Below are 18,995 nucleotides of genomic sequence, written 5' to 3'. Positions count from 1 at the left end.
TCAGTATGAGAAAAACGACACCCTCTATCCTTAGACCCTCACATCGTACAAGGAAAAACGTCCAGAGAAAACCCACAGTTTAAAGGGAACATGGGAGAAACCACAGGGAGAGCAACAGAGGAGGGATCCCTCTCCCAGGACGGACAGACGTGCAATAGATGCCGTGTGTAAATCGAAGAGATAATACATTTTACAGCATATAGACCGAATGTTAGGAAATGCATGTGTCTGTAATAAGAAGATGAATCCACGAGGATGTCAGCTACAATCCTGTGGAAGCCATCAGGGAAGCAGCATGACGAGTCCAAGGCAGGACCGCAGAGACAGGTTCAGCCACGACCCGAAGTCCACGACTTAATCCAGAACTCAGGATAGAGGATCCAAGATACAGGACTACAGCAAGAGGATCAGCCTCGACTCCAGATCCCGGCGTAGATATAGATACAAAACAAGAAAAAAGATTTGGCTGGGTTAATCGGAACAAGAGAATACACAGACACAGACAGAGAGGGAAAAGGTCATTGGATAAAAGTTATTCTTGATAACCCTCTAGAAAGATCTCATGAACTTCCCCACTCAATCTTTCAAGACCCGAGCAGTTCTATTAGATATAGGATAAGAAACAGAGATAGGGAGCACAACCTCGGTACCACAAGTAAATTCTGCTAGTAAATTGTCGACGGGGGGGGGGGGGGGGGCTAGTGACCTATCCGACCGGCCCACATCTTCGGACCGGTCCACTTCAGTACCGGCCCATCGGGATTCGTTCCGAACGTCCCGATGGCCAGTCCGCCACTGTATCCAGATGAAGGATATCTCCATGTAACAAACTGTTGCACCTCCTCTCCACAATGTACTTGTAGCTTTCCCTGTTGTGCTTGATCCCTCTGAAAATCAACAGCTCTGAGTATCTTTGGCAATTTTTACCTTGTTCACCCAGACCAGGGGTGGCCAACCAGTCAGAGGTTAAGAGCCACATTTTTTCTATGTTACTGCAAAGAGCCACATCAAACACACAGTCACTGATACCGCTTGTTTCCGTTTTTTGTTTTCTGGAGACAAGATTTCAACCACGTCACTGATGCATTTTTGTGGCATTGGGATATTTTTTTTTAAAAATCCTCTGGAGCAGAGAGAGGAGCTTTGGATTATTGTTATTGATTAATGCATCAGTGTTTCTTAGGGTCAAAAACACTAAACTCACAACTTAAAATGAAAGCGTTTAGTTTATTTAATAAAAGAGCACATGTTCAATGTGAAAAGTGACAGTAGTTATAGATTATTTGCAATTTGGTGCTATATATATATTTAAAAATAAAATTATATATATATTTTTTTTAAACACCTTGAATTTCAGGGGGGGGCGCGGGGCTCCGTTGGCGGGGCGCAGCGCCCCTCCAAGACAATGGTAGGGGAAACACTGGATAATGTTTAATCAACGATAGGTTTTCCCCCCCTCAAAGGTGATTGGTTCACTGCATCGCAGGTATTATTGTGATTGGCTCTTGGGCCACATCAAAATTATACGCGCTGTCATCCTCTCATACTGACACCACACATACACAACATACATAACACGGGACGAAAGTAACGGAGCGATTTTATCCGAGCCCAAACAACTTTGACCGGCCAAATTACGTCAGAATTATCAGCATTCAATACTTAACAGACCTACTAAATATCAGGTTTAACTGTCAGCCGTAGCTAGCTAGTGTTGTCACGATACCAACATTTTGGTTTCGATACCAAGTCAAGAATTACGATTCCGATTCTTTTTCGATACTTTTCTTAAAAAAAGGGAAACGGTCTTAAATGTAATTATTGTGCTTTATTTCACACCAGAACCATAACCATAACACAAACTTTTAAACAATGAGAACAATAAATAAAATAAATGACAAGAATTCGTATTAAATCAAATTAATAAATGTCTTACAGACAGGCCTCGTGGTGTCCGTAGGCTTGCCCTCACTGTCAGAGATATAGCTAAAATACTTCCAAATTTCGCTTCTGGCGTCTTTTTTGTCAACAAGCCGAGGCGCAGCGGCAGTTGCACTCCCACTTGCAGCCATGCTTCTCGTTTTCTCACATGCTCTGGCAGCTAGCGCGTGCACGAGAGAGGGGAGGCACTTAGAGCGTGCTTGAGAGGGGAGGGACTTAGAGCGTGCTTGAGAGGGGCGGGACTGCAGGCACGGCTGCAGTGCAGGGAGTGGAAGCAGAGCGCTGAACACACACGGCTCTTATTAAAACGGCGCTTTCTCACCGGAGTACTTTCCCCCGTCATTCTTAAAGTACCGATACTAATGAAACGGAGGAATCGTAACGTTTTTAACGGCAGGGTATCGCGGTACCTTTCAAGTATCGGTACACCGTGCAACACTAGTCAGGAGTCAGTGTCTCTCCCCCAAACTCACACATATAAAATTCGATATGAACTGAAGAGCCGCATGAAACTAGGCAAAGAGCCGCATGCGGCTCGAGAGCCGCGGGTTGGCCACCCCTGACCCAGACAATCAAGATAATAGCAGTTCTCACTCCACAGACTTACACACTAGATTGTTTGCTTCCTGTCCGGTGACAAAATTGCTTCGAGTCACGGTAAAAGACAGAAACCCCCAAAACTTTTTAGAAATGCCAGTGACTACTGACCAAAGGGACTCCATTGTATTGCTTTGCTTTGTGTCTGCTGACTCTTTGTTAAGAGCTTAGCCAAAACAACTGGATGAGCTGAAATATGAAAAAAAGGGTTCTTCTTGTGTTTATTTTTGAGTTTGTCTGCCCCCTAGTGATGCAAGATTACTTAATGCAGCTCTGAACGACAAGCTTATGCAGTCATGCTTAAAGGGGCTGTGATTGCAGTGAGTGTATGTGTGTGTGTGTGTGCGTGTGTGTTACTGTGTGTGTGTCCATTGTGACATCATAAGTAACTGTAGTCCTGCTTGGATGGAGCCTCCCAACAACAGATGATTACAGATTCAAAAAGGCACTAAGAACAATCCATTACGACCCCTAATTAATAGATAAAGCCTTCAAACTGTAAACTAACAATTACAGATGTAATTACAACACTGTCTATCATCTTCTCTTCCTGTACTCTTATATAACGAAGCGGCTGAATGGACAATAAAAAAAGCTCAGAATAATCCATTCAGAAACACCAGCTACTGAGAGAGAACTGGCAATCCCATTATTTCGAGGAATGAGATGTTTTGATGAAAAAAAAATCATGAAAATCCTTCAACAAACAACCCGTGAGATGCAGCTTAGGAGCAGGGAGGGTGAGCCCGCTGTTTGCAGAGATACAGCTTCAGGTTGAATCATGTGAACAGGAAATGAAAGGAATGAAGCAGCTCCAGAGGCTTGCTGCACTGTTATGTAAGAGCTCAGCGCTCAAGGTCAACCCAAGGTAACTCCACCAGCAGCGACTAAAACTGAGGCAGTGGAATCAAAGTAGGAGGAATATGGTGAATCCTGTAGATGGTGTGTGATAGTAGAATACATTTCCACTGCCTTCTTCTGTGTTTGGATGACTGTGCAGTGTGTGCAGAGAATTAACTGAATGAAGTCACATCAGGAGTCATTTAGTGGGAATGCTGATACAGCATTCCCACTATATATTATTCTACGCACAAAAAGTTTATTATTATTATTCCGCCGGGATTTTGGCCCTCTTCTCCTCCCGCATTGAACATCGCAGAAACTCCGTTCAAACATCAAAACATTCAGCTCGGTCGGGAATCGATGGCTATTACTTTTCTCATTCATAACTTTCATAATTCCAGAGATACATCCCATAATTCATCAAATGTTTAACATTGAAGTCAATGGAGGAATCTTCAGACTTCAACAAATCTTCATGCGAATTCAACTGCTAACTGTTCATTCATACTTTCACTCAGAAACCTCATTCCAACTTTAAAATGTTACACATCTTTCTGACATTATTCGTGTAAAACAACTTTTACATCTGATTCTTACTTTTAGAGATATTAAACATTGTTCAGACCTTGTTAAAGAGGTTTTCTTCAGATTTTAACATTAACTAGAGTGCGTGATGTCACAGCTAGAGGGTAGAAAATCTTGAAATTTGCCTTCATATATTTTTTAAACTGCCATAATTCCCAAACCCTACATTCCTGAGACATAATTTATCATGACAAACGTAGGAAAACATCTCGTAGCTTAAAAATGACAAATAATTAAGTAAAATAATTAAACAAAATGCCTCTTGAGGGCATGAAGTGACAAAAACTTTCAACATGCCTCCATTAAAGCCCATTGTAATTTCAGGCAGATATTTCCTCACGGCAGCAGCCACACACCTTTAGTTAAACTGCCAAAAAGGCCACATTAGTAACCCGAAAGTACACACAAATTACACTTCAGATACTCAACTTCCTTGACATGCTTCACGTTTTGAAATTTCAGAGATATCTGTTACGGTTCTTCCACAAAACGTTCACATGTAAGAGGTTTATCTCTCATTCAGAACAATGGAAACCTGTGATCTCTGCACACCTCGTTAGTTCAAATATAAACACCTGTGTCATGGAACACGATGATGTCATCGCTCCAACTGACATGCTCAGAGCAGCAGACTTCAGATAGCAGTGTGCTAACAGTCCAGCCGTGGATGTCCACGGGACAGTTTTGAGATTCCTCCAAATGCCGTTGCCATGGCAACACAATGCTAGCCTTGAAACACGGTTTTCTCATAATTTCAGTAAAAATACTCCAAACTTCACAGGTTTGATAACGATGCAGCCATCAACGCATCTAAGCGTATTATGGGGTGTCATCAAATGCCGTTGCCATGGCGACAGACAACTCGCCATGAAACAGGATGTTGCTGTAAGTCCAATTGACACGGTCCAATCGTCCCCCAATCTTCACTTGTATATCACCGGTCCATGCCTCAACAGCTCTACGCCAAATCTGGGATCTCACCATATGCCGTTTTCATGGAAACGCATCCCTCGCCATAAAACATGATGTCGCTATAACTCCTATGAAAATGTTCAAAAAGTGGTCAAACCTCACATGTGTACTAACAGTCCAGCCGTGAAGACATCTACGGGACAGTTTTTAGATTTCTTCAAATGCCGTTGCCATGGCAACACAATGCTCGCCATAAAACACGGTTTTCTCATTACTTCAGTGAAAATGCTCCAAACGCCCCAAAACTTCACAGGTTTGGTAACGATGCAGCCATCAACGCATCTAAGCGTATTATGGGGTGTCATCAAATGCCGTTGCCATGGCGACAGGTCATTCGCCATCAAATTAGTTCAGAAGTTTGCAGTTCAAATATTCTACTGCTTTTCCAAGCCTTTTACTTTCTTTTCTTCTCTCATCACACATTCAAGCCCCCAGTGTTCATGTATCATTTCAATCTAAATTATTCACTTTCTTCTTACACATTACATTTCAGCATAGCAGTTTAGCGTCAGCTTTTCAGCATAAAGCATTCCCACTAGCAATTTCTTCAGGAATTGCATTCTCTAGTTTGATTTGACATTCTGACGTTACGTAAGAGGATTGACATTACTTGTTTGACGTTGCTTTTAAGTACGTCATTTGACAGCTTGGAAAGAGCAACAGGAAATGATGCATCTGCTGTTTTCACTGACTCACAGATTTGACACTGAGCTATTAAGATTGAGTCTGTGTGATTATAATGTGTCTTTTAATCTAAGAAATGGTGTGGTTTTAAAAAGGGATTTCTATTAAATCAGTCGGATCCATCACACTGGTGTTCAATCTTAGAGACTGAAAGAAGAAAGAAGACTGCAGAGTAAATATAAAATAACACACAAGTATAAAGTCATGAATACATAATACTATTCTTGTTTTGTGATTTAAGGTTTGTGTCAGTATTACTTCTAGGGCTAGTTACCTTAGCTACCTTTTCAAACCAGTTATTGTAAACAATATTGAGTGAAGTGCTATTTACAGTTTACTCTCCTTTTAGCTGTTTTCTGTGCAGAAGCCAAAAACGTCAGTCATTTTTTTCTAATGCCCTTTCTCAGTAAAACAAAAGGCCCATTTTTGAAGATAAGGAGATCATTTATAAACAGAAAACAACTAGTTCTCTCACGAAATCAGGATGTCTGCCATCAAGATGGGGACTGTCTGAGGGATTAATAACAGAAAAGTAAGTGAAGGCATACATCTGCAATTTATGACTTGATTATTAAAGAGATGAGGACTGATCTAATAACATAAAAAAACAATGCAGCTCCTGACATTTTTATCTTAAATGTGTTGTCGAGCTGCATCTACAGTAAGGCAAGGCACTCCTGGTCTCGGTTAAACATTGAAAGTATTAATAACAATTGTTTTCTTGTGATAACGGATTGATTGTATTGTTATCTTGAGATAACAAAGTTTATTTTTACTGAGATAGCTAAAAAATAAACTTGTTATCTCAAGATAATGCCATTAATAAAAGTGTTTTGATAACTCGTGAAATTAATATCTGGCTCTTTAGCTGCTTAATGTTCCACTATATTCAGCAGCCTAATCGCTAACCCTCTCTCTGAGGCATGGTGGGTTTTACAAACCTTTAGCTCAGAACAGCTTGCTGCTTGTGCTGGAAATGCAACTTGTGAAAGCAGTGAGAGTGAATCAAAACTGCAAAGTTGTTTGGTGTAAAACTAGGAAAACGAGCTGAAAGCCGCTAAAATGTTCGGTAGAGATTCAGGGAACTGCAGTCAGGTATCATTCTCTGTTTGTTTGTTACTATAAGCAATTCCTTTCACATACATAATATTTGTTCCCCATTGCATAACAGTATTAATGAATACAGATCTTTCAGGGCTTTGTAACATTCTCATGTAAGATGCTGCTGGATGTTGAAAGCAGCATGTGTGAAATAGACAAACTAAATCATTGTATAACTATAGGGTAGTTTAAAGCTTCTCAAGGCAATCCCGGTATGGCTCATTTCCAAACACATATTGAGCAATAATCATAAAAACAGCTACTTTACTTCAGGGAGCGTTTTGGCTTTCCTCTGGGGGACTAAACTCTTAAAACGTGTCAGGCTATCGTATACATCTGGAATAAACTGTTCTCTACATGATGTTTCAGCAGTGTAAGTGTAACACCTGTGACTGTGTGTGTGTACACAGCCAGTGTGCTGCAGGCCATGGCCGTGCTGGTGTGTGCCGAGATGTACCAGGTGAAGCGTCTGCAGCACCTGTGTGAGGTGTGTGTGTGCGCCTACCTTCAGAGCATGCCCAGTAGAGAGCTGTCGTCGACGGGCATCAGCGTGATCAGACTCCTCCGCCGAGCAAAGGTCAGTACGGCTTTGAATTTAGGGATGAATGGAGAGCATTAAAATACCTGCAGCAGACGCCATATTGCTGTGTAAACTGATTACTTCTTCATTATGATGCAACATTTACTTCAGCCATAAGAAAAAAGCTACTTCAGCCAAATGCTTTTTGCTGGAGCAATTCATCTTTTAGCTGTAGGAATCCATGTGCAACAGATATTCATGTTTATCTGTCCAAAAGCATTCATTCTTAAGAGAGTGATTGTTATTTGTGTGTGTTTGGGTTTTCAGTGCCACAATGCAGAGCAGCTGTACATCTGGCTCCTCCACTTTATCGCCAACAACTACCTGATCTTCAGTCACAAACCTGACTTCCTGGAGCTCTCAGGTCAGTGTGGGATGTTTTTTAAATGTAGTAAATTGTATCAAAGCAATCACAAGGTGACAGGTTAGTCCCTGATTCCCCCTCAACACAGGAGTGAATATATATAGTAAATAATACGAGGCCCTTATGACTAGATGTGAGGAGAATCTGTGTGCCACTGTGGTGTTTTATTTTAGCAACCTTTCATTTTTATATATTTTCTCTCGTGTCTCCTGATATGTTTCATTGCTCTTGCGTTTACTCTCCCAAAATGCACAGAATTACTACATTTCTAAAACTAAAATCTCTGTACAGCAGAGTACATAAAACTGATTTAGTGTGGAGGTATATTTTGTGATTCAGACTGCTGTCCCCAGAAAAAAAAGAATGTATTTTAATATCAAACATGCCTTGTGAGGGTTGTGCACACTTAAATTGCTGAAGAGAATGATAGAAACATTAAACAGCTGATTTCAACTATTTAAAAATAATAATTAAGTCCAAACGCCTTCAGGCTGTTAAGCATCTGTTGTTTTTCTCACAGTAAATGTAAGAAAATGTCCCACCTTCTCTAATAAAAGTGCTAAAAGAAGGTAGCCTGATAAACAGTTATTTTTGTATGTGTTGCACAATATAGCAGGGTTTATGGATGACACTATGAGCTGTCAGCCCCTCTGAATAATGCATCCTTATAGTATGCTTATACTATAAGTTTATGCTTGAGTTACATAATAACTGCTTCTCAGTTATTATAGTCATATGTATTTAATAGAAGCATAGGAGCAGTTAAACAGCAACCTCACACAGGTTAGTGGCAGAAGCACATTTTATTATCATCATCAGTCAAACACACAATAATCCTTTAAGGTCATTGGACGGGTACTTAAGGGCACAGGAGAAGTAAAGGCCAGAGTAGTCGATCACCGCTAATCCTCTGTAGCTTGTTGGTGTAAACTGAATTGGAAACAATCCAAGGTGTTATGCTGTTAGAGTGAGTACTGTGTGTGTCAGGAACAGTACATATTGTAGTAATGATTGAGATGTGTTTGCAGGAGGTTACAGTTTCTATGTTGTTGTGTTTCCAGAGGAGGAGCGGGAACAGGTGGAGAGGCTACGCTGGCCGTCCAGAGGCTACCTGCAGGAGCTCAGCGAGTACCAGCAGCGGAGACGCAAGCTACGCAAGTCACGCTGCATAGTCATGTGACCTCACCTGGATGCCTGAAACAAGAGGGAGGAGAGAAGAGAGTCAGTGACACTCATCATGTGGAGAAACTGACTTGTTCTGCTGGCTGATTGTTGCTGACGTCATCAGACTTCTTAACCAATAGGACGCTTTGTGGAGCGGTGACACGCCTCTCCTCCCCCTGAAGGAATGGCTGTGCATCCTTTAATGAATGACTTTACTATCATGTGCAATACAAAATGCCTCAAACCCCAATATTAAACATGACCAGAGGCTCTGTGAAAGATTATATTTACATTAGCTGAGGATTTCTACAAAAGACAGTTACACAATAATTATTAAAAGACCGCACATCTGTTGGAAAACTTGCCGGGATCGTTGCAGGAAGGAAACTGTTCCTCTACTCGGAGGATGTTGGATTATCATCTGCACGCTGGAGAAATGAACATGACCCATGATGCATTTATGTCCCTAAAAGTGAAATATTTCCCAAGCCTCTGACTTCTCTGTGGCTCGATCAGTATTTCAGCGGTGACGTTCATTAAGAGAGAAAGTGAGTCATCTCCATCTGTAGTCTGTCAGGAGTCAGGATGCCCTTTATGAGACCAGCAGGACCAATTTAATCACAATTTGCTTATTCAGATTATCTCAGATCACTGTCGGACTGACTGACTTTTCTTAACATTTTAAAAAGAGAATACATTTCGGTCGTTGTCCGTCAAAAGAGGCCCTTATATTTTTATTTCGAAAAGACTTGAAATGTCATTTTAATGTAACTACATATTGCCTGTATCAAAAGTTACAATACATTTAGGACAGTAACAAATGTATATTTAAAACTTTCATTGAAACCCTGTAAGCTCGTACCACTTCCTTAGCAGGTTCCAATGAAATGATGTTGACAGTATTCCCTTTCTATTTGCAATAACACCTGATAATGGTCTGTCTCATTAATACAAACAAGACTTTTGTAGCATTTACATACAAATGTAGGAAAAGCAACCATATGAACATACGTTGGAACACTAAAAACCACAATGCCTCTGGATGGATAACAATATTTATTTGATCCTATTTTTCTTATTTGAGGGGTTGTTTTTAATCATACCAAGAATATGATTTATTGGTGCTGCAAATTATTATTTTTGTAAACTAAACTGTATGTGGACATTATGACATGCTTTTTTTTTTTTACATTCGGAGTAGAGGGTCTCGCTATTTTACAGTCTGCTGTTTCGCTGGTATTTACTTAAAAAAGGTGCATGATTATATTAAAAAACAAAACATGGGGGGGACAGGAAGACAGCAACTTATGTCAGAATGACCTTCAACAAAATGAAAAATCAATTGTGACATTTTGCAGCTATTTTTTATTCAGTAGGTTAGTCCTTAACAGTAATCAAACAGCATGTAATAGTATTTGTATCGGGTATTTTAGCAGAGGTGTAGCAGCAGGCTGTTAGTATAGTACTGTAGATAGTACTGCTGCTGCATCACAACAGGAACATCAACTTTAATCCCACTAATAAATCACATAAATCCTAATCTACTCCTCAAAAGAAATGAGTAAATAACAGCAGGAAGAGTGGACTGTAAACATGTGTAGTCCAGCGCTGCACTCAGTGTGGGCTGGGGTTGTACAGACGTCTGACTTTAAATAAAGACATGTTTTAGAATGAACAACATCACAGACTTGATCCATGTGTGCGCTCTGCTGTGTTTGTATTTTATTTGGCAGAACTCATTCTGCGTCTCCCTCCTCTTGCCTCTAGAAAATCCACCTGTTTTGTCGTCAGATTGCTGACAGGTTCAAATAAAAACAACATAAAGTGTGTGGGAGAGAAACTCCACCACATTCAACAACAACAAAAATAACACCCTAAAGGGAAGGGGAAACCCCAAAAAGCATAATAGGGCCTCTTCAAGTTGTAGTTCTTCGGAAAAAAAAACGTTTTATTTCAAATGTGTGGGTTTTTTCATTGTTGATTAACCACTTTGAAAACAATTTTTTTTGTAATACTACTACCCTTCTCCAGCACCATAATAACAACTATTTGTTAACCATTTTAACCCATTAGCCCTAATACGCTTTCAGAGAGATGAACATCATTCTTCTAAAATAAATGTCCCTCATTTTCTGGTTTGGTGATGTTGGTAGGATCAGACTACATGATGTCTTTCAAACTTAGATTAGGTCAGATTAGTTGATCACAGCCAGTCCTTTGTGCTGTGAAGATGCTTAAAGACATGACAGACAGCGATGGACTGGCAGAAAATAACTGGACTAGCCTTTGCCTTTGAGTCAGGCTATTATACTGCCAATCTTATAAACTCTTCTCTAATTATAACAAGTGTCAAAATCTTGTATGGCTGAAAATCCCCTGCAGTCACTCTGCCTCCTCGCTCAATCATTCAGGGGCTTCCTTTCATTTATCCCCATCTGCTCATTTCAATCAGGATTTAAAACGGTGTGGTCCTGGAGCAGATTTACCACTAAGCAATTACTTCTTATCTCTTTGAGCACCACCTCGGGCGTCTTATTTCCTATCATTTATTTATTCCCACCCTAATGAGAATTTACGGCTTCTAATTTATGCTCTTAATCACTTTCTGAGGGGCAACACCTACCTCCTTTTGCTTCCCTGCTATTGCAAAGGCTGAGCTATACGAGAGTGTGTGTGTGTGTGTGTGTTGTACCTGGAGGAGTGCAGCGGGTCACTGCAGGGCTCCAATAGACTGCAGCATGCTCTCCAGTTTGCCGCTCTGATGCAGCGCCATCACGTCGCTGCCGCCTCCGATACAATCCTCTCCGATGAACACCCGTGGGACCTACATTCAAATCGATACACGAGAACCAGGGATGCAACTGGTAAATATGCAGGCATCGATTTTTTGTGTTGTGCATAGACTCTATGAAGATAACGAGACCTTTTTTTCTACCATCAATCCCTTTAACATATTGTATCGTATCAAACACATAACGTATTGTACAGTGACAGAAAAAGGATAAATCGGCAACATTTGGATGGTTCCAGCTGCTCGAGTATGAATATTTTCTGATTACTATTTGGAGTAATTTGGAGGTTTGTAGTACGGGTTGGGCAACGACACACATTGATGATGTCACTCGAAGCCCTGAGTGGTTGTGCTGGGACTTTGTCACTTTCTGTTTAACACACCAAACAGTGCATGACTAAAGAAATTGCAGTGTGAATGCTGACATTACACTGAATAGTCAGCTTAAATAAGCTATTAGAAGAAAGTCAAAAAGTAGGAAGAGTTTGTTTAATTATTATAAATGAAACATTTTAATTAGAATTAAAAATGTATGAACGATGTGGATCATTAGGCTTTAAAATATATTATAATAAAAAGACAGTAATCTATAGTTGTAGTTGTAGACATAGTCTGCTTTAAAATAAATGCATGAGTCATAATAATCTTGTGATCATTTATACTAGTACAGGGAGCATAGTTTTGAGTTATTTTAGTGGTATTTTGAGAGTAGTAATAGGCCTGGTACTTTCTTCTGCATCTTCCACCACTGCATATATAACTGTACCATGATTCATTGTATCCATGCAGACACACAGGTTTAAACCATGTTTTCAAAAGCTGACCATTATTCTTTGATCAGACATATTGGATCTTCATGATGTAATGTTGCTACAAACATGTAAGTGAGGCTAGTGGGTTGTGTTGCTGCATCTGGGAGACTCCCTTATTGATCTCACAGTACTGACTCTTCATTAATGGATTAAACGGGGAAACTGTGGTCAAAAGCAGGGAATTAATCAGAAGTGTTAACATATTCATCACAGCTAATATAGACAACAAGGCTCTATGATGTGTATGTTAAAAACCTTCACCTTTTTCCTCAATTAGGCACACTGACTTTATAAGATAAACACATGTAAACGGTGGTGTTTCCCGGGTTTTAAAATGACACTTGCGTTGTTCAAACAATGACAAAGCAACTCGTGTTTACCGTGCGGGCTCCGGTGAGTTCCAGGAAGTACTGCTGCATGTTGTCCATGTCGGTGCGGCCACTTATATCAATGCACTCCAAATGTCCTGGCTTGAATTTATACTTGGACAACACGTCTTTGGCCGTAACGCAGTACGAGCACGTGGGCTTAATAAAAAGCACCACTTTGTCTCCTTTAATTTTGGTCTGCACAAACTGCTGCGCCATTTTTCAGTCGCTGGGTAGAAGTGGACAGAAGATGTAAAGTGAAATCAAGAACAAAGATGATCGCTCTTCCTTTGGTCAATTATGGTGTTCAGGAGGATGACGTCAGAGGCAGGTTCCTCCTTCTTAAAGAGACAGTACACACTCTGCATGTGAAGGACTTTGGGGGAGGGTCTGCAGACCCTCCCCCAAAGTGAGTAAGGGCAGTGGTGTTTTTTAGTGAAGTACATTTACTCAAGTACTGTACTTAAGTACGATTTCAAGGTACTATTTTGTTTTATGCTACTTTATACTTCTACACCGCTACACTTTTGAAGCCATTGTACTACTACATATTGTACTTTTTACTCTACTAAATGTATTTGACAAAACTTGTTACTTTACAGATTCAGATTATAAGATAAAACAAAATATAAATACACAAATAAATAAACTATGATACATAGGTATTGTACGGTGGCCCTGAAGTGCAAGACACCACAGCATTTCACAAAACACAACAGCATTTCAGAAAACACCACAGCATTTTCACAAAACGCTACAGCATTTCAGAAAACACTACAGCATTTCAGAAAACACCACAGCATTTCACAAAACACCACAGCATTTCACAAAACACTACAGCATTTCACAAAACGCCGCAGCATTTCAGAAAACACCACAGCATTTCAGAAAACACTACAGCATTTCAGAAAACACTACAGCATTTCACAAAACACCACAGCATTTCACAAAACACTACAGCATTTCACAAAACGCCGCAGCATTTCAGAAAACACCACAGCATTTCACATTGGACGGAAAGGGTATAGAGAGGCGAAGTCCCTCCCTTTAGACTCTGTTACTAACTGTATATCTGTAGACTTGGTATGTCTTAAATGTCCGGTTAGGATGTATTAGAACGAAATCTAAAATGAAAATTGTAAACAAGCAATCTGTATGTAAAAAAACCACCTGTATGTAAATTGTAAATAAGCCATCTGTATGTCAAATATGTCTTATATGTCTTAAATGACATGATGAATTGGAAATGGGGGACCCTGATGTAAACAAGACGAAAGTCTTTCTCTGGTCTGCATCCCCTTAACAATTGTATGTTTTGAGCTGTACTGTACTGTACCCAATATACAAGCTGTTAATAAACTTTTCAATCAATCAATCAATCAATCAATCAATCAATTCAATCAATCAATCAATCAATCCGGGAGCCTCCATGGGACCCCGGAAGTGGAAAATTATACATTGAAGTCAATGGAGAGAGAAAGGTTATCTTTTGATCCCCTTTGAATTGTGCCACGAATGACACATATGATGTTTGTCAATTTAAAAGAACATTTTACAAGTCAAAAAAATCAAAATGTGTCGTAAAACTGTGAAGTTACACATTTTTTTGTGTGAAACCGCTCAGTGAACTACAGGTCTCTGGTCTCGCACAAAACGCGTCACCATCACAAAGACGGCCGTCACGTTAGCAAATTTCACCTGTTTCTTTCAGAATGAGGCAAAAAGTATAAAACGAGGTGAACATCACTACAAGTCTGGGCATGTTAAGAGCTGTACATACACGAAAGGGGAGTTAGTCGGTAGTGTAAGAGCAGCGGGACCGGCTTTACAAGGTTTCGATGAGTAATATCTATGAGTGCAATGTGTAACGTTAATGTCAGCTAGTTAACATTAGCTAACAAGGTACACTAACGTGTTTTGTTTTAGTAACTAGTTTTCTCCTTAAGAAATTCGTGGTCTATGTGTATGCTGTGGATAACATTAGTGTTCACAAGAACAAGGTACACTCCCGTGTTTTGTTTTAGTTGCTCTTCAGATTGAAGCGGCCAGTTTTATATCGACTATTGTAGTGCCGAGAGATATGGAGTCAGAGGCGGTGCAAGGAAGGTGCAAGAATAGTGATTTATTCACAAACTGCAAAGGACATGTTGTCGGGTCGCAGCCCGGGTCGACAAGAAAGAGCCAAGAGGGTACACACTATTTATAGGTAACCCATAACATGTCCGTGTGGGAACAATAACCGCAACTGTAGTTCCAAGTTTGAATTATGTCCCAGTGGTTAAATAGGTGGTCACCACACAAGCCCCCCCAGAATTCAAACATGGCAAAAAAATATATATCCCCACGTCCGTGGAGGAAGCACCACAAGGGCCGAGGAGGGTGGGGCCGCAGGTGAGGACCGGGCCATGGAACGGGCCACGAAAGGGGGCCGCAGGAGAGGGCAGGGGCCCTAACGAGGGCGAGGGCACCCACACCGGGGGCGGGCCGTCGTAAGGGGGCCGCAGTAGGTGTCGCGGAGAACCCAGCAGGAAAGAGCGCAACCCGGCCGCAGGCAGACGCACAACGGCGGCTGGCACGAAGTCCTCGGCAGGCGTCGAGGTATCCCCGGAGGAGAGGAGCAGTCCCCCCGGGAGGAAGGAGCGCAACCCGGCCGCAGGCAGAGGTGCAACGGCGGCGGGCACGAAGTCCTCGGCAGGTGTCGAGGTATCCCCAGGAAGCAGGAGAGCAACCCGGCCGCAGGCAGACGTGCCGCGGCGGCGGGCATGAAGTCCTCAGCAGGTGCTGATGCATCCCCGGGAAGCAGGAGAGGCCAGACAGGGTCCCGGAGCGCGCCACCCATGGGCCGAGGGAGCATGGGCGACGTCCAAAACCGTCGAGGCGAGGTCCAGGAGTGCACCACCCAGGCGTCGATGAAAACGTGAGTGGCGTCTGGAACCGCCGTGGAGGTGGTGAAAAAGGTGAGAGTGTCCACATGAGGTCAACCGGCTGGTCAAACCTCCTCTCCGGCACCAGAAAAGAAGAAAAAAAACTCAAAAGGGCTGATAGCCGTTAGCACTAGCCGTCGTTAGCCCCACGTGGTTAGCCGCTAGCTGCCAGCCATGGGTAGCTGCCAGCCGTCGTTAGCCCCACGTGGTTAGCAGCCGGGACGTGCAGCCGCACGCCCCGAAGAACAAACCCATGAGGTAGCAATGGGGTTGCTGGTCGACCCAGCAGGTCGTGCATCGTCCCCCCGTTGGATAGAAAGCCGAGCAACGTCTCCAGCCTTCTGCGGAGCGCGCACCGAGCCTCAGTCCGCGTGCCGGTGGCAGCCACGGACGTCTCCAATCAAACCCCGGCATTTCGAGAAAGGAACTCGAGTTCCTTTTGCCGTGTTCGGCTCCGTCCCGGAAACTTCTCAAGACGTATCAGGGTCACCAGTGTAGTGCCGAGAGATATGGAGTCAGAGGTGGTGCAAGGAAGGTGCAAGAATAGTGATTTATTCACAAACTGCAAAGGACATGTTGTCGGGTCGCAGCCCGGGTCGACAAGAAAGAGCCAAGAGGGTACACACTATTTATAGGTAACCCATAACATGTCCGTGTGGGAACAATAACCGCAACTGTAGTTCCAAGTTTGAATTATGTCCCAGTGGTTAAATAGGTGGTCACCACACTATACTGTATGTGTGATCTCCTTTTTCTCGTTGTGTCATTTGAGTTTATTTGCTGTGTGTAGATTCAAGGATTTTGGTTATCTAGGCACAGCTGTGTGTGACTCCCTCTGGTACACTGGTATGTGTTTTCCTAATGTAGAGAGCATTGATTAATTAATAAACTACACACTGAGTCTAGATCCTGACCAAATCCTTTTTTATTGTTGATCAAATGTTTTTCAAAAATGTATTCATACACATTTAGAAAAATACAATGTACAATCACAACCAATACAGCACAAATTACAAAAAATACAGAAAAAACAAACAATAACAACAATCAGACAAGAGGACAAAACTATGGAAAAATAAACCCTCCCACCCCCAGATCCGGACCATCCTTGTATTATTGCTCATTCAATCTATTATAGCATGCTAACAAATGGTACTTACTTTATTTTTACAGATCTGCATGGGAGACGATGGCGCGATGCAGAGCGCTGTCTGTGATTGTGCACAGGGGATGTACAAATGCAGCCAAGCTGCAGCATTGGCAATATTTGCCATGTGGCAGATCAGCTCCACAGATGTTGAGTGTCAGTGGAGGAAGCCTGGCACTTAAAAAGTAGTCCAGCCGGTGTCTCAACTTTACCAACAGCGAGAGGAGACATACAACCCACTGGCCAGAGACATCGCCAACTGTCAACTGGGGGGTTGTAAACGAGGCCGAAGGGGTGAAGGCTTTTGTGGAGGCCTATCAAGTGACAGTGTTAGAATCGAGTCTGGTCTCTTTGTGAGTGAGTCGGGTGTTTTGGGAGCATCACCCGATGGACTTGTGCAGCCATCTGCCCTGCTGGAGGTGAAGTGTCCACACAGCCAGAGGAACATGACCATCGCGGAGGCAGTCCAGTTACCATCCTTCTGTCTTCGTGAGGAGGGTGGGTCATATATTCTCAAGGAGAATCACCCATACTGGCACCAGGTCCAAGGGCAGCTGCACATCACAGACCGGAGTCTCTGCTACTTTGTTGTGTGGACCACGAAGGAGGCGATCATCATCCCCATCCCCAAAGACCCTGCATGGCATGGAAATCTCCTCCTCCTGGAAAAATTCTACACCCAGCATATGCTCCCTGTGTTGGCCAGTAGAGAGGAGGACATTTAAATAAACATACTCTTAACACCCTCGGACTCTGCGTTGTGTTTCGTATGTGTGATGGGGTGTTATGCAGAGGGGAGGAAAACAGGACACAGCAGATTGGGATTGTGGTGGAGATGCTGAGCAGTTATTTAATTGTTGCATGTAATTATTATTATACTCAGGGCTGCACATAACTGGTGCGCAGGTGCGCATGCGCACCTCGGCCAAAAAAAGAGCACCGGATCATTTGAAAAAAGGCGCATTTGCGTACCAACATTGAGAGAGAGGGAGAGAGAAGGGAGAAGAGAAAAGAGAGAAGAGAGGAGAGAGAAAGATATTTGCGAGTTGCATATGAACTCAGGGCCGGCCCGTCGCACTGGCGTTGATTTTCGCCTAGGGCGCCAGATCTGTGGAGGCGCTGCGCTGGTAGTTCTGGGAGGGGAAAAAAACATTTTTGACTGTTGGTGCTCATCCTAAAGTGATGAAAATGGGGGATGTTGGCTTGTCTGGCGCCCGCAGCTCACAGCCAAAATGCGAGTGAGCGAGGGAGAGAGGGAGGGTGCACCGGTACCGGTGCTGTTGTTATTAGAATCTGGTGCTAGCTGCGGATATAAGAAGAAGATGTTTCTACAATGATGTGGAGGGAGAGTCCTCTCCAGTCAGACTGAGAGGCTGATACTACAGCTCAGTGAGGTAAAGGACTCTTGAGTGTTTAGATAGTTCACTTTAGTCTAAGTTCAAACGGTTTGGTCACAATTTATGTAAACACATATTTTCAAGGCACTCCTTTATAATTATTGGGATAAACAGGTTTGAAATCATTCCAACATACTATAGGACAGTAACCCAACATATCCTTTTAAAACTGGACTTTCGACCCAAAACCAGCTGTTGACTTGTGGATGCAAGCAGCTAATCGCAGACTCAACCAGAGAGAAAGTAGTAGGCCTACATCATCAGCTACCATGTCTGACAGAGAGGAAGACAGTGAGGAGAACAGTCAGGAGGGTAGTGATGACAGCTTGTAGGATTACTGGTCGTGCTAATGTTGTCTTGTGTTCGCCTCTGCATGTGTGTTCTGTGTTCACCTCTGTGTGTTCTGTGCCGTGTGCAGTGCTGGAATTGGGCCGGTACTCACCGGTACGCAGTACCGGCACTTCTGGTTCTGACCCATGGAGTACCGGCACTTCTTGCTCAGTACCGGCATGCTGGCGGTACTCCGGTACTCATGCACCGTGCCAGTACTCAACACTCTCCCGCCGTTCTTATTATACATCCATATATATATATATACAGCCGCCCGGTACTCAGTAGATGCGTCATGAGGTGCCGAACGGACATTCTCATCGCTCTAACCGCTGGAGTTTCACAGCGGCTGTCAGCTGTTTACTCCTGTCATTCAAACAGAACGTGCTGGAGAG

General features: G+C 42.6%; 2 protein-coding genes across 5 annotated transcripts in view; one reads left to right on the top strand and one right to left on the bottom strand.

Moving 5' to 3' along the window:
* The window catches only part of rhobtb3 (Rho related BTB domain containing 3), a 29,184-nt gene extending 18,673 nt beyond the window's left edge, over positions 1-10,511 (top strand). For all 4 annotated transcript variants that reach the window (XM_034239482.1, XM_034239484.1, XM_034239483.1 and 1 more), the window contains 3 exons: positions 7,134-7,300; positions 7,571-7,667; positions 8,729-10,511. In XM_034239482.1, coding sequence (XP_034095373.1) covers positions 7,134-7,300; positions 7,571-7,667; positions 8,729-8,847 — 383 coding nt within the window. In that variant the 3' untranslated portion in view covers positions 8,848-10,511. The remainder of the gene's footprint in view (positions 1-7,133; positions 7,301-7,570; positions 7,668-8,728) is intronic.
* On the bottom strand, positions 8,452-13,121 carry glrx (glutaredoxin (thioltransferase)). Its single transcript, XM_034239541.1, has 3 exons — positions 12,815-13,121; positions 11,524-11,655; positions 8,452-8,861 (listed from the first exon to the last, which is right to left on the bottom strand). The coding sequence occupies exons 1-2, from the start codon at positions 13,019-13,021 to the stop codon at positions 11,542-11,544; spliced, it is 321 nt and encodes a 106-aa protein (XP_034095432.1). The 5' UTR covers positions 13,022-13,121; the 3' UTR covers positions 8,452-8,861; positions 11,524-11,541.
* Positions 13,122-18,995: the final 5,874 nt, after the last annotated feature.

Source organism: Gymnodraco acuticeps, unplaced genomic scaffold (assembly GCF_902827175.1).
Source record: "Gymnodraco acuticeps unplaced genomic scaffold, fGymAcu1.1, whole genome shotgun sequence".
Taxonomy (NCBI): domain Eukaryota; kingdom Metazoa; phylum Chordata; class Actinopteri; order Perciformes; family Bathydraconidae; genus Gymnodraco; species Gymnodraco acuticeps.
Note: the sequence above shows the minus strand (reverse complement) of the source record. Positions and strands in the feature narration are given on the sequence as shown.